The following is a 15,469-nucleotide window of genomic DNA, read 5'->3' on the forward strand; positions in this document are numbered from 1 at the left end:
TATGCAGACATGCACATACATACAGTACACAGACATGCACACACAATACGCAGACATGCACATACATACAGTACGCAGACATGCACATACATACAGTACACAGACATGCACACACAGTACGCAGACATGCACATACATGCAGTTCACAGACATGCATATACTGTACATACAGTACACAGACATGCACATACATACAGTACACAGACATGCACACACACAATACGCAGACATGCACATACATACAGTACACAGATATGCATACATACAGTATGCAGACATGCATACACACAATACGCAGACGTGCATACTTATACAGTATGCAGACATGTACATGCATACAGTACACAGACATGCACACACACAATACCCAGACATGCATACACACAATACGCAGACATGCATACACACAATACGCAGACATGCATACACACAATACGCAGACGTGCACATGTATACAGTACGCAGACATGCACTTGTATACAGTACACAGACATATACACACACACAATACGCAGACATGCACATACATACAGTACACAGATATGCATACATACAGTATGCAGACATGCATACACACAATACGCAGACGTGCATACTTATACAGTATGCAGACATGCCCATGCATACAGTACACAGACATGCACACACACAATACGCAGACATGCACACACACAATACGCAGACATGCACACACACAATACGCAGACATGCACACACACAATACGCAGACATGCACACACTATACGCAGACATGCACATACATACAGTACGCAGACATGCATACACACAATACGCAGACGTGCATACACATATAGTACGCAGACATGCACATGCATACAGTACACAGACATGAACACACACAATACGCAGACATTGATTACACACAATACGCAGATGTGCATACTTATACAGTACACAGATATGCACACACAGTACGCAGACATGCACACACAGTACGCAGACATGCACATACATACAGTACGCAGACATGCATACACACAATACGTAGACATGCATACACACAATACGCAGACGTGCACACACATACAGTACGCAGACATGCACACACAGTACGCAGACATGCACATACATACAGTACGCAGACATGCATACACACAATACGCAGACATGCATACACACAATACGCAGACGTGCACACACATACAGTACGCAGACATGCGCACACATGCAGACATGCATACGTACAAATACATATTTGAAGACAAATTCACAAACATACATAAATATATACAGTCATACACACTGAAATACACATCATACATGCATACACAGACATACAGACAGACAGACACATTAGAAATATTTATAATATGTGGCTATGAAGGGAGCGCTGCTTGATGGCCGTCACTTAAACAAACGTGGCCACGTGCAGTGCACTGTGCAGCTGTGTTTGCTAATAATCTGCCTCTAATTTTGCTTGTGTGTAGGCTTGACCGTGTCATTACTAGCAGACATAGCCGCACAGGGCACTACGAGCGGCCATGTTTCTTTAAGTGATGGCTCAAGGAGTGACAAAGCAACCGGTGTCCCCTGGTGTCCTAGCTGCAAAGAGCCCCCCATTTGACTAGGGCCCAGACACTTGTCCAGGTAGGCCGGCTGCTGACGCCAGCTTTGTACAGTGCTGCCAAGGGACAATCAAGAATACATACACACTTGTGAATAAACTATAGGAAATATTGTATTCCTTTCCACTGTAGGCTGCAGCCTCTTTTTTTGCTTTGGATGAACTACAATACAAATATTCACCAGGCAGGGAAAAAACTGATGGACCTCAGCTTCTTCGTTCTCTCAGTTGGTGGAGGTCCTCAAGGCTAAACCTAGTAATGCTTTAGACAATAATTAAAGGCATCCTGTCATATGATTCGAACCACGGGCAGCATGAATCAGAGCGGCTTCTTCATCACAAACATCTTGATTTTACTCTGAAATGCTGCTGTTTCAAAGAAAAACTTAGTTAAAAGCATGACTGCAGACGAGGTAACTAGTCCTTGAGGTATGTACCCGCCGGGCTATCCATTTAGCTAGCCTGACAGGTCAGTATGCATCAGTCTAGCTAAGCTGGAGAGGAGACGCTAAGAAGAACAGACCTCATGGACTAGTCACCTCATTCTCAGCTGCACTTTCAACTGTGCTAGAGATACATATTTGTAATAAAAGAGTGGGTCTCTTCAAAAAAGACGTATTTTTTCATATCAAAAGTGTCCAGTTTTTCTCTTATTTTACTCTAACTGCTCTGTTGAGTATTCTGTTGTTTTTTTTCTTTATTAAAATATGCCATACTCTTCCAGAGATAAGCGCCTTTTTATTTAGTGCACATTTTCATGGTCATTACAAAGGGGGCAATGGTCTAAGAATTCTCTGGGGACGAGTCCCTGGGCTGCTCTGCTTTATTATCCTGTGATCAACTTTGCAAAGACCATAAAAAATATTAGTAAATAAAAAGGCTCCCATCTCTAGAAATATATGATGTTTTTTTAAGTTAAAATTGGAATAAACAGATGACCCACAAAAATAATATGAAAAAAACCTGGCCACTTGTGAACCTGATAAGTCCACTTTAACCCCTTGCAGACATATGATGTACTGGTACATCATATGTTGGCTCAATAACATTTATGCAGGCTCAGTAACTGAGTCTGCATCTCTGACGGCAGATGATGGCTGAGCTATTCAGCCATCATCTGTATCTAAGAGCCGTATTTGGATCTATGCTCCGCCTGTGGCTGTTAACATGTTAAATGCGGCTGTCAATCTGTGACAGCGTCATGGCCCTACTGTGACGAGATTGTGGGATGCCAATGGGTTGCTGTGACAGCCAGGGGTCTTCTGAAGATCCCTGTGCTTGTCATGACAGTACTCCTGTGAAAGCCAGACTGCGGCTGGCATTAATAAGAGACTGTGATTTTTGCTATATACAGCAATACTGTGGCATTGCTATATACAGCACAAGCGATCAGCTGATCGCAGGTTCAAGTCTCCTGAGGGGACTAACAAAGACAACAAAAATGTTTTAAAAAATGAAATAAATAAATGAATGTTCAAATCACCTCCTTTCCCCCCATTAAAAATTGTGTGTTGTACCCTACATGTCTGTAAGCAAGCAAGAACCAATGGTAAATGATACCATAGAACAGTATCCAAAACACCATACAAAACACCACTGGCAAAGACTTCATATACAGCATCACTTTCTCAGCTATAATTTTATGACAGAGCATACAGTGGGGCAAAAAAGTATTTAGTCACTCAGCAATAGTGCAAGTTCCACCACTTAAAAAGATGAGAGGCGTCTGTAATTTACATCATAGGTAGACCTCAACTATGGGAGACAAACTGAGAAAAAAAAATCCAGAAAATCACATTGTCTGTTTTTTTAACATTTTATTTGCATATTATGGTGGAAAATAAGTATTTGGTCAGAAACAAAATTTCATCTCAATACTTTGTAATATATCCTTTGTTGGCAATGACAGAGGTCAAACGTTTTCTGTAAGTCTTCACAAGGTTGCCACACACTGTTGTTGGTATGTTGGCCCATTCCTCCATGCAGATCTCCTCTAGAGCAGTGATTTTTTTGTTTTTCGCTTGGCAACACGGACTTTCAACTCCCTCCAAAGGTTTTCTATAGGGTTGAGATCTGGAGACTGGCTAGGCCACTCCAGGACCTTGAAATGCTTCTTACGAAGCCACTCCTTCGTTGCCCTGGCGGTGTGCTTTGGATCATTGTCATGTTGAAAGACCCAGCCACGTTTCATCTTCAATGCCCTTGCTGATGGAAGGAGGTTTGCACTCAAAATCTCACGATACATGGCCCCATTCATTCTTTCATGTACCCTGATCAGTCGTCCTGGCCCCTTTGCAGAGAAACAGCCCCAAAGCATGATGTTTCCACCACCATGCTTTACAGTAGGTATGGTGTTTGATGGATGCAACTCAGTATTCTTTTTCCTCCAAACAAGACAAGTTGTGTTTCTACCAAACAGTTCCAGTTTGGTTTCATCAGACCATAGGACATTCTCCCAAAACTCCTCTGGATCATCCAGATGGTCTCTAGCAAACTTCAGACGGGCCTGGACATATACTGGCTTAAGCAGTGGGACACGTCTGGCACTGCAGGATCTGAGTCCATGGTGGCGTAGTGTGTTACTTATGGTAGGCCTTGTTACATTGGTCCCAGTTCTCTGCAGTTCATTCACTAGGTCCCCCCGCGTGGTTCTGGGATTTTTGCTCACCGTTCTTGTGATCATTCTGACCCCACGGGGTGGGATTTTGCGTGGAGCCCCAGATCTAGGGAGATTATCAGTGGTCTTGTATGTTTTCCATTTTCTAATTATTGCTCCCACTGTTGATTTCTTCACTCCAAGCTGGTTGGCTATTGCAGATTCAGTCTTCCCAGCCTGGTGCAGGACTACAATTTTGTTTCTGGTGTCCTTTGACAGCTCTTTGGTCTTCACCATAGTGGAGTTTGGAGTCAGACTGTTTGAGGGTGTGCACAGGTGTCTTTTTATACTGATAACAAGTTTAAACAGGTGCCATTACTACAGGTAATGAGTGGAGGAAAGAGGAGACTCTTAAAGAAGAAGTTACAGGTTTGTGAGAGCCAGAAATCTTGATTGTTTGTTTCTGACCAAATACTTATTTTCCACCATAATATGCAAAAAAAATGATAAAAAAAAGACAATGTGATTTTCTGGATTTTTTTTTCTCAGTTTGTCTCCCATAGTTGAGGTCTACCTATGATGTAAATTACAGACGCCTCTCATCTTTTTAAGTGGTGGAACTTGCACTATTGCTGACTGACTAAATACTTTTTTGCCCCACTGTAATGCATAAGCCAAGACTAACTGATGTACAAGACTTAAGCCGTACCTAAATGTATAGTTTCCAGGAACCAGGTTGGACAAATGTAAAACTGGATTATCCCCTCCCATCTTCATTTCTTGCAATGACCCTTCAGTCTGTTCCCAATGATATGCTATTATTTTATCATCGTCTGTGCTTTCTGTTTGAAAATCAGAAGAGAAGACGTCATTTTATCAAACTACATTGTGTATAGAAACTGGGATCCTTAGTGAATGACATGCACCAGAGCCATTAATGAATACATTAGATTATTAGGTTCTTATCATAAATGAAGATTTCAATTAGCAAATAATGACATTGATACTTTATGGTATTACGGTAAGTCTACACTTATCTCCCGTAAGCGAATAACCAGAGCACTTACGACTCCCATCAATGAAGGCAGATGTGGTGGGCAACCATACTTCCTGCGTTCTCGGAGATACAACTGCAGTTGGAAGAAGATTGATTCTGGCAGCTTCAGAAATTAGGGAAAATATTTTGTTTAAATTAATGATGTTTTATTAGCTATTTATGCTTTACATTTTAAATACAGTGACACTGAATGTGTGAATACGGATGTATTTTTCAGGATATAGTACAAGGAATAATTTGGTTCTGGCAAGATTTACCACTTATTTATGTTCATGATTTATTACGTGTACTGCAGGCATGGGATGATATACATGTATATGACCCTGGCACTTATGGATACAGAGGAGAGCAACTCTGAATAATATCCATACTAATTACAATGACATGTTTGGATTAAAGGGACCAATAGTTCTGTAGATTCATCCTGGCAATCGTTGGCTTCAACAAAGAAGTGTAAAAACTGTACTGTAGGTCCTTAACATATGAATGTGGGAAACAGAAACATTGGGGAGATCTATCAAGCCAGAATTCTGGCACAATTTTGGCCAAAAGACTGTCTTTCATGACTTACACCATATTCATTATGTGTTTCTGCACCTCGTATGACAAGGTGACTCGGTTTTGCTGTGAAGAGAGATGTACCTTGGTTGGAAAGGGTGTGTGCTAACATCCAACCCCATGCACCAAAAAATGTCCCAAAATTTGGGATCAAATTTCTGGCACAATGTAGCCAACTAATAGGTGGCGTAAACTTAGAGTAAACAGTCTAAAAATGCAATATGAGGAAATGTGATCAACATATCAGCTCACATAAGGTCTCTTTGTATATCTTGATCTTATGGATCTGGTGGCTTCTATTAAACCCTGCTGTTGTCTTCGGTCAAATTCGACCGACCTTGAACTTCAATATTCTTTAAAATATTCAAGATGCGGCTCTGAAACCCGTGGCCGAACAACCCATCCTCATTTAAGTCAATCAACCACACGTTTCATAACCGCATCTTGAACACCCCAAAAAATACCAAAGTTCAAAATCGGTCTCCCTAGACCGAAGACAACAGCAGGGTTAAGAAATCCTTAGAGGTTTGAATCTTGTTGTCTGATTGATATGATTGACATGTATTTTTAACCTTGTCCCCCCTTTTTTTCACCATGATGTCCCTTCATGATGAATTTCAATTATTTTTCATACTCACTATATGTGACTGCAGATTTGTGAATCCTCACATTGCGCACACTGCATGCTGTGAGGATTCTCCAGTGGCGGCACCTGGAGCAGCAGGCGTGTGACTACAAGTATGTGATTTACATACATACGGTAACCTCCCGATCAGATGGGCGCGGCCTCGCTAAATGGGCGCAATCTGAGGATTCACAAGCCTGCAATCACATAGAGTAATTACAGACTGGTAGCTTAAGACCAGAAAACCCCTTTAATGATCAATTCACTTGTTTAAAAAATGCAGCAAAATAATCAAACAGCATGGACCACGATGATAAATGTGGTGCATTTTTAAACTGTCCGTTTTAAGTTTACATTGTCCAAGAATTGCAAAATATTGATAAATCTGTAGCTATCTATCTGTATGTACCTTTCTACTTTGCGTCTGTAGACTATAACAATAGTAATACAGGTTTGCATATGAGCTAATACAAAACTCAAGAAAACCTCTATTGCCAAACTTTTTTTGTAACCTTTTTTTTGTTGCTATTATGCAAATAGGTTCATTGCTATGTGTGCAAGAATCATTGAAAACAAATATCCGTTGTACAGTTATTCCTTCTTGTGCAGACTTCATGCTGAACATACTGTGCAATGTGGCAGATAATGTAACTGTAGAAGCACAATAGTGACCACACGATACATTTTGTGGAGGACTGGACTGGTTTTGTACATGGAGAATTGAGAAGATGATTACATTACTGGAATGATGATGCAAAATGATTTCCTTTATGAATAAAAAGAAAGTTATTTTTACCTGGCTTGACAGTAATGTTAACAAATCCTTCTCCAGCCATATTTTCTCTTGTAACAGAGACTCTCAGTTTATACTTGCCTTCTGTAAGCTAACACAGAAAAAAAAGAGAAAAGCCTTGAAGACATGACTGAGATTTAATAAGGCTGTATTTATACTTTGTTGACCATTCTTAAGGCTAAGTTCACATTAGCGTTCGGAGGCTTTGCGGAGGGTTGCGTACCTCCTCCGTTAAGCTCCGCCTACTTCTGCATGCGTCCTGCGTACCTATCTTTAACATTGGGTACGCAGGACATGCGGATGTATGCGGATGTGTCGCTTTGATGCGCCCATCGTCCGCACAAAACGCAACTGCGGGCACGTCAAAACAACGCATCTGCATACATCCGCATGTCCTGCGTTCCCAATGTTAAAGATAGGTACGCAGGATGCATACAGAAGTAGGCGGAGCTTAATAGAGGAAGTACGCAGCCCTGGTATTTTGACCTTGGACCATTACCTGACTATGCCTTTGTCTATTCCCTCTGTTTACGACGTACTCTCCTGGCTTTTGACCTAGAACTCCTTGACTATCCCAACTCACGGTTTGTACGTGAGAAGTGACTCAGTGTCACATTACGTCTAGCCCATACGTTTTTCTTTTTCGCCAGTATGGATCCTGTTCACCTGCTTATTGACCAGGTGGTGAATTTGATGCAGATGACTCAGGATCTGGCTAATGAATGTCAGAGTATGGAATCATCACAATACCAGTTGCAGGGTCAAATAATTAATTTTATGAATACTTCCTATAGTTGGTCTCTCTCAAACCTGGAGTATGAGGTTTAGAGGGTTGTGGATTCTCATAGGGTCCAAAATACCTTCCAATAACTCATCCACTGGAGGAGAAATGAACCAGAGGAGAGATCCTGGGTCCCAGCTCGAGATGTGAAGGCCAAGCTGTTAGGGCTTTCCATCTAAAATTTCCTGGGGGTCTGCTGACCCCCTTTACAAGAGGGGGTACTGTCATGTTTACACCCCTCAGCGTGTCTGGAATCCAGCCACTGACAGCACAGCCATCAAATCTGGTACAGGGGCTTGCTGAAGCTGTCAGTACTTTGATTGACTGTTGAGTATCCAGTCTGGTGAAGGGGCACGTTGAGTTGTCGGTGTTTTGCTTGACACTTCGGCCATCCAATCTGAGACTGGGAGGTGCTGGCTGTCTCCAGTGTTTATTATCCCAGGTGATTGCTCTGCTACTTACCTGAGCTGTCAGTCTCAGATCTCTGCCTGAGGTACATTCAGCTCTGTGTGGTTTGTCACTCTGTGCCTTGTGTTCTGCTTGTTGATCTTTCTTTGCCTGACCTTGTTCCGACCATCCGTCTGTTTAACCCTTGTTATGATCTGCTATATTCCTCGTATTTTGACCCCGAACCGTTACCTGACTATGCCTTTGTCTCTTCCTTCTGTTTATAACGTGCCCTCCTGGCTTTTGACCTCATACTCCTTGACTATCTCAGCTCACAGCTTTTCCAATAGAAGTGATTAAGCGTCACACTGATAAAAAAGTTGTATACTTCAAAATGTGTTGACTATTAAACAGCATATCTTTGGAATCTAGCCTTCTCATCATTACTGATAACAGCGCAAGTTAACCAATTCCTTTCCAATTTTTCTCCTGATTTCTTCTCGTGGGTCTGCATCAGCCTAAGCTTCATCAGTGGTTGTGTGCAGTGGTAATCGTGTAGACAGGCTCTGATTCATGCTGCCTGCGGTTTGGGTAGCATGAATAGAGTGATGGGTTCCTTTTAATGCCACAAAAATGATGCAAATCTTTGATTCCCCAATGGGGATGTATTGATTTCCATTAATGTAGAATTATACAAACAAAATGGAAGCTCACTTACTTTTGACAGGGTAGGTGACCTTGTATTTATCATTTTCAGCTCACCCTGAAATTCTGTAGGTTGTGATATCAGTTCCCACTCATAGGAATATGGCATGTCTGTAAATTATATACAGAACAGGATTGAAAGTGGTAATACTGGCATTAGGAGGATTACAACATTCAGATGTTTTTTTTTAATGTCTGTTATTAACTTATAATATGACCATTTTGACATTTATTCTCTGCTGTCTCTAGGTATACACATCTCACCACAATAGGAAATACAACAAATACATACTGCAGTAAAACTGGAAAGTATAATATGTGTGCAATATACAGTATACTCTTACATTTCTGCCAAGAACACACAGACTGACCCAGGTCACACTCATTCTGAAGATTCCCTTTCCAATTGTTCTAGTCACTTGCCATAGACACATTGGCCATCCAATCTGAAACTGGGAGGTACTGACTGTCTCCAGTGTTCATTGTCCCAGGTGACTGCTCTGCAACTTAGCTGGGCTGTCAGTCTCAAATTAGTTATCATGCTTCGCACTGACGAGGGCCAACAGCCCCAAACACCGTGTCTGCGAATTGAGATACTAATTTGGCTTTTATCCTAAGTCATATTGCACGACTCGTTAAAGAGTTGATTGTGACTTGTAGCATCGCTACTTCCAACAGGTGGCGCTATAGAGTTAAGTCCTCTTTTTCTCAGAAGAGGCAATTTGCATATTATATTTCCCAGAGGAGCATTGCATGGCGAATAAGCCTCCTTACCTTGACAAGCCAGAGATGGTATGTCACTCTCCATAAGGAGAAACGATACCCCTTAGAACCCAGTCCAGAGCCTCTCACCTAGCCAAATTAGTTCTCATGCTTCGCACTGACGAGGGCCAACAGCCCGAAACACCGTGTCTGCGAATTAAGATACTAATTTGGCTTTTATCCTAAGTCATATTGCACGACTCGTTAAAGAGTTGATTGTGACTTGTAGGATCGCTACTTCCAACAGGTGGCGCTATAGAGTTAAGTCCTCTTTTTCTCAGAAGAGGCCATTTGCATAGTCTCAAATGTCTAATTCACATGAAATGCCCCAAGTGTCAAAAACCCATATACTATTCGGGCTCCGTACCACTTAGAAAATACATAAATCACTATATTGGCGATCAAAAAGTAAAAAATGATCCCAAGATAAATAGTACTTAAAAAATTATTTTTATTAATACAATTCTTAAAACATACACAAAGAAAAAATACTAGATCCAAAAAAGAGGGACCTCATTGCCATGGGATATTCCAAACCAGTGACCAATTATGGAGTACAATTAAGGCAATCTAAGGATTATACAATGTGCCACTTTCAAGCGCGAAACGGCCGTCGTCTCCTCCTGCACACTCCTCTCACTGCCCTGTTCCCCCGAGCCATGAAGATGTTTGTCTATATTTGAATAAAGGAACTTCTGACTACAGGACTGGTGAGTGCTGCCGCGTTTATTCTATGATTTACCATGATTTGACTCCTCATTTTCACGAGAGCACCTCCGTTTATCTATTGGATTACCACTTACTGAAAGTCTCCATTCAGCGTCTCTTTGGGTTCTGCAGCTGTGCAGCTCATTTTTTTTTCTCTTTTTGGTATGCTGAGTTTTCTGTGTGGATTTTTTTTTTACATGCTAAAAATCCACAGGTAAAAAACATATATTCATTTTTAGTGTGTCTTAGCTGCGGGAAATGGTTTTCCATGGTAAATTAGACGGTGTCATTCAAAACTAAAAATAGTCCCACAAAAAGAAAGCCCTCCTATTGCTATTTTAATGTAAAAATTTTTAAAAATTGGTTCTTGGAATAAGAGTAGTAAAAAACAAAAATACAAAAACGGAAAATTGCCAAGTTGGGAAGGGGTTAAATGGAACATGAGTGAGCTATTTTATTAATAGTGATCTAACATACAGTGCTCCAAACATTATCTTCACAACTATTTATACTATGATGACAATTATGAAATGCAAACTTGTGCTTAAAGAAGCACTCCTCCTCCCTGTTCTGTTTGAAAAGGTTTTAGCCTCTTAATATATTGCAGTCATCATATTATACAGCACTGTGTACTTACTATTGGTCATTTTGCCTTTCTACCCAGTTAATTTTGGGTGATTTTGATCAAGACGACAACAAGGAGTTCAGTACACAAAAACTGAGTAACAGATTCCCTTTAAAACATTTGCATAATATGAATTCTCCTGCTGTCAGGCCACACAAAGCAGACATATGTATAATACATTGGTGTGCATTATCACATTGCATGTGTCCATATTGTGCGGAGTATGGTTATACATTACATGAGTCACCTGCTGGGGCCTCCGGGCTCACAAAGACATTAAGCTGAACTTCATGAGTCGGTAAAGTCACCTCAATGTTGCCTGCAGTAGTCACTGTGACCTCGGTTACTGCAAGAAAAATGCCACACAAAATAAATCACAACCACTATTTAAAAGTACAAAATTCAACAAACGTTTTTGAAAAGGCCTCATTCACATGGCTGTATAATGAGTCCATTTTCTAAAAACTTGTACTAAAGTTCTTCTTCTAGTCCAGTGTTTCTCAACTCCAGTCCTCAAGACCCCACAACAGGTCATGTTTTCAGATTTCCTTAGTATTGCACAAGTGATAATTTCATCACCTGCTCAAGCATTAATTCCATCGCCTATGCAATACTAAGGAAATCCTGAAAACATGACCTGTTGTGGGGTCTTGAGGACTGGAGTTGAGAAACACTGTTCTAGTCCAAGGGGCCCTTACTGTATCTGAATACGCCTCAACATAAAGTAGAACAATAAGATGCAAAATGCAATATATACAGCACCTAACATAGCAAGGAGCTCTCCATGTTCCACCATACTGTCTCTCTACATAGATCATCAGTCCTAATGGTCTCCTTACACATTAGACTAACGTCATCCAAATCCACCAATATCGGCCAGATCAGCTGACAGTCTTTTGTGTATGGTGGCCTCACATCTCTTCCCCAACAGCTGAGATCAGGGGAGAGAAGGATCCAGCATGTCCGATTTTGGACTGCTGATCCTTTTGTTCTTGGTGAAATAAGCGACTGCTAGCAGCTCTTTCATAGAGAACACAGGAGCCGTTGGCTGAGGAGTCAGGAGAGATAGCGGTCAGCCGAATGAACAACCATTGTTCAGACGACAGCTATTTGTCTTAGGCCGAAGTCACACGCAGCGAGATACGGCCGAGTCTCACAGGTCAAAACCCAGCTCTAGCACCGGCACTCTGGAGCGGAGCGTGCGGCCGCATAGCAATACATGGAGCTGCACGCTCCACTCTGGAGTGCCGGTGCTAGAGCTGGGTTTTGACCTGCGAGACTTGGCCGTATCTTGCTGTAATGTGACTCCGGCCTTACATGGAGACTTTAGGCTATGTTCACACGCAGCATTTTTATCTGCAGCCAAAACCCGGTTTCTTTGCAGTAAAACCGCTGCATTGACAACGCAGGTTTTGCTGTGGTTTTTTTTACTCATTTTTTAGCAGCGTTTTTTTGATGAAGAAGATTGATTATTCTCAGTGGAAGCAACAAAATAATAATCTTGCAGTTATGATATCTTTAATCCACTTCACCAATGGGCGATATTCTGTTCTTTACTCTCCGTCTTCCCAGAGTCATAAGTGTTTTATTTTCCCATCTATATGGCCGTTTGGGAGCTTGTTTTTTTGCGGATTGAGTTGTAGATTTAATTGACACCATTGATTTAAAAAAAAATCCAAGTACAATTTCACAATTCTTATCGGGTTTTCAATTTCTCTCGTATACTATATGGTAAAACTGACCTTCCAGTATGATTCTCCAGGTCATTACGAGTTTGCAGATACCAAAAATGTATAGGTCCTTTTTTATTTAAGAGGTGAAAAATAATTTCGAATTTGTATGAAAAAAAGTTTTGGTCTTTGTCGACATTTTTTGAGACCCATCCATTTTTCAGGATCTGGTGTCTGGGTGAAGGCTTTATTTTTACAGCTTTATCTGACATTTTTATTGATACCATTTTGGGGTAGATACAATGTTTTATTGCATTTTATTCCAATGTTGTGTGACCAAAGAATCTTAATTCTGGCATTTTGATTTTTTTCTCATTACACTGTTTACCGATCAGATTAATTTATATTTTGATAGATTGGACATTTATGAACGCAGCGATAAAACAATGTGTATTTTTATTTATTTTTAATTGTTATATTTTTAATGGAGCAAAAGGAGGGGGGGGAGTGATTTGAACTTTTGTGTTTGTTTAATAATTTTTTTAACATTTTTTTTTATTTTTTACTTTGTTCAATAGTCTCCTTAAGGAGACTTGAATCTGCGATCATCCGATCACTTGTGTTAGACATAGCAGGTCATCAGCACTATAAATAGCAAAAATCACAATCTCCTAGCAGTATCAGCATGACAGGCATGAGGGTCTTCTGCAGACCCCTGGCTATCATGACAACCATCGGTGCCGATGGGGGGGACCTGTGATGCGCTTACAGCCGGTGCGAGTTAAATGCTGCTGTCAGAGATTGACATTGGCATTTAGCTAATTAACAACTGCTAGAGGCACTTGATACCTGATTAAATCAGCCATCAAGTGCATGAAAAGATGAGGGCTTAGCGCTGGGAGGGACATGGCTGGCGATGAGATAAACATACATCATCGGTCGTGAAGGTGTTAATGGCTAACAAAAATAAAATAAGTGATGTTACAAAGCAAGCTTTACCAACTACTTAGGTCTCTTCATCAGGCATGGTAATATCCTGGTTACACCATGCCTGATTTTTATTATTATTTATTTATATAGCACCATTAATTCCATGTTGCTGTACATGAAAAAGGGGTTACATACAGGGTTATAGATATCATGCCTGATGAAGACACCTAAGTAGTCTGGAGAGCTTGCTTTGTAACATTACTTGTTTTATTTTTATTAGCCATGACAAGGTATCATAACTACAAGATTATTATTGTGTTTCTCCCACTTCGAACAATCAGTCTTTTTTCAACTCTTTTGGTGAAGGATACATACGGTATATGATTTGTCTACAGGACAAATTCCTAAATTCAACCAGGAAAAATAAAACAAGTGTGTGCATGAGATTTCTGAAATTTCATAGTTTTTGGTGATGTTGTAAAAATCAGCTTCTTAGTTCCGTAAAAATGCTGAAAAAAATCACCATGTGAACATAGCCCTAGGATGATTGTATTGAAAAGTTTGTATTTTGAATCTTGATGTGATAAATCTATTGAAACTGATTTCTGATTTCATTCTTGACCAGCCTGTTCAGAGAGGGCTTCACAAGAAGATCATCTGATCATTTTAAAGTCTTTATCATTTTATTTGGATCTGTGCCTCTGATTAGAGGCACTATACGTCACTAAAGAAAGTTCGATTTACCTGGATTGGTTGACACAGAGGTGGGAACCACATGATTTATGATAGAGGGACGCGTTGGCACAGTACTATTCATGTGCTCTGTGTTCTCCTGAGGATCTAGAACAGTCTGGATAGTTGGTAACTTTTCAACTTTTTCAGGAACATCAGATGAGATGAGTTTCTCCAAAGTGGAATTAGGTAGAAGAGTTGGAAGCTGCATACATGATAACATAAAGTCTTAGTAAACAGATTGATTTTATATCATTTTGATAGGATATACTATACAGCCCAATTCATCAAAGCTTTTATGCCACAATTCTAAAGTAGAAAGCTTCGAAAAGTCGCAAAGTTTTGGCGCAACATGAAGCTGGGCTAAAATTTTGCAACTTATGGAGTTGCCACACCATTTTCACCCAGCTCAAAGTAGGTAGAGCTGCTACGGTTGAGGGCATGCTGACTGCCGATTGTCAAATTCATTTATGACCGTCAGCGTTTGCTATGTAACCAAATAGGTAGGCACCAGAGTAAGATTTGTGGTGAGGTGCACACGGAGCCACATGCTACTAGTCAGATGCTCCTGATTCATTAGGAAGTGTGCCTCTTGATGTATCGGGAGCCTCAAACAATGGTTTATTGAAAAGCATGTGAACAAATGTTATATTATAGGCCAGTGCTCAGCAGTGTTTTTTTTTCCCATGCCAATGTGACATGAAAAAAAATCACGAATTGCGCACCCATTTAAGTTTATGGGTGCGTGGAAAACATTGGGCTGCACGCGGATGACAAATGAGTAGAGTCTAATTTTCGTGGACTCACACAATGGAGAAGATGGAGAAATTCTGTTCTCCATCTTTTCCTCAGCTGTGATACAATTCTCTCATCCAAGAGAATTGAATCACACTAAATTGACACTCAGCTCAAACTCTGATCAGAGACTGAGCCAAGAGTCATTTACATAATCGAT

General features: G+C 40.6%; 1 protein-coding gene across 2 annotated transcripts in view; it reads right to left on the reverse strand.

The window, feature by feature from the left end:
- The window catches only part of KIAA0319 (KIAA0319 ortholog), a 101,699-nt gene that overhangs the window by 78,964 nt on the left and 7,266 nt on the right, over nt 1-15,469 (reverse strand). For both annotated transcript variants that reach the window (XR_011314074.1, XM_069730881.1), the window contains exons 4-9: nt 14,527-14,719; nt 11,430-11,528; nt 9,101-9,198; nt 7,218-7,305; nt 5,249-5,341; nt 4,891-5,023 (exon numbers count right to left, since the gene is read on the reverse strand). Coding sequence is in view for 1 of the 2 variants with exons in the window: in XM_069730881.1 (XP_069586982.1) it covers nt 4,891-5,023; nt 5,249-5,341; nt 7,218-7,305; nt 9,101-9,198; nt 11,430-11,528; nt 14,527-14,719 (704 nt within the window). In the remaining variant the exon portion in view is untranslated. The remainder of the gene's footprint in view (nt 1-4,890; nt 5,024-5,248; nt 5,342-7,217; nt 7,306-9,100; nt 9,199-11,429; nt 11,529-14,526; nt 14,720-15,469) is intronic.

Source organism: Ranitomeya imitator, chromosome 6 (assembly GCF_032444005.1).
Source record: "Ranitomeya imitator isolate aRanImi1 chromosome 6, aRanImi1.pri, whole genome shotgun sequence".
NCBI classification, from domain to species: domain Eukaryota; kingdom Metazoa; phylum Chordata; class Amphibia; order Anura; family Dendrobatidae; genus Ranitomeya; species Ranitomeya imitator.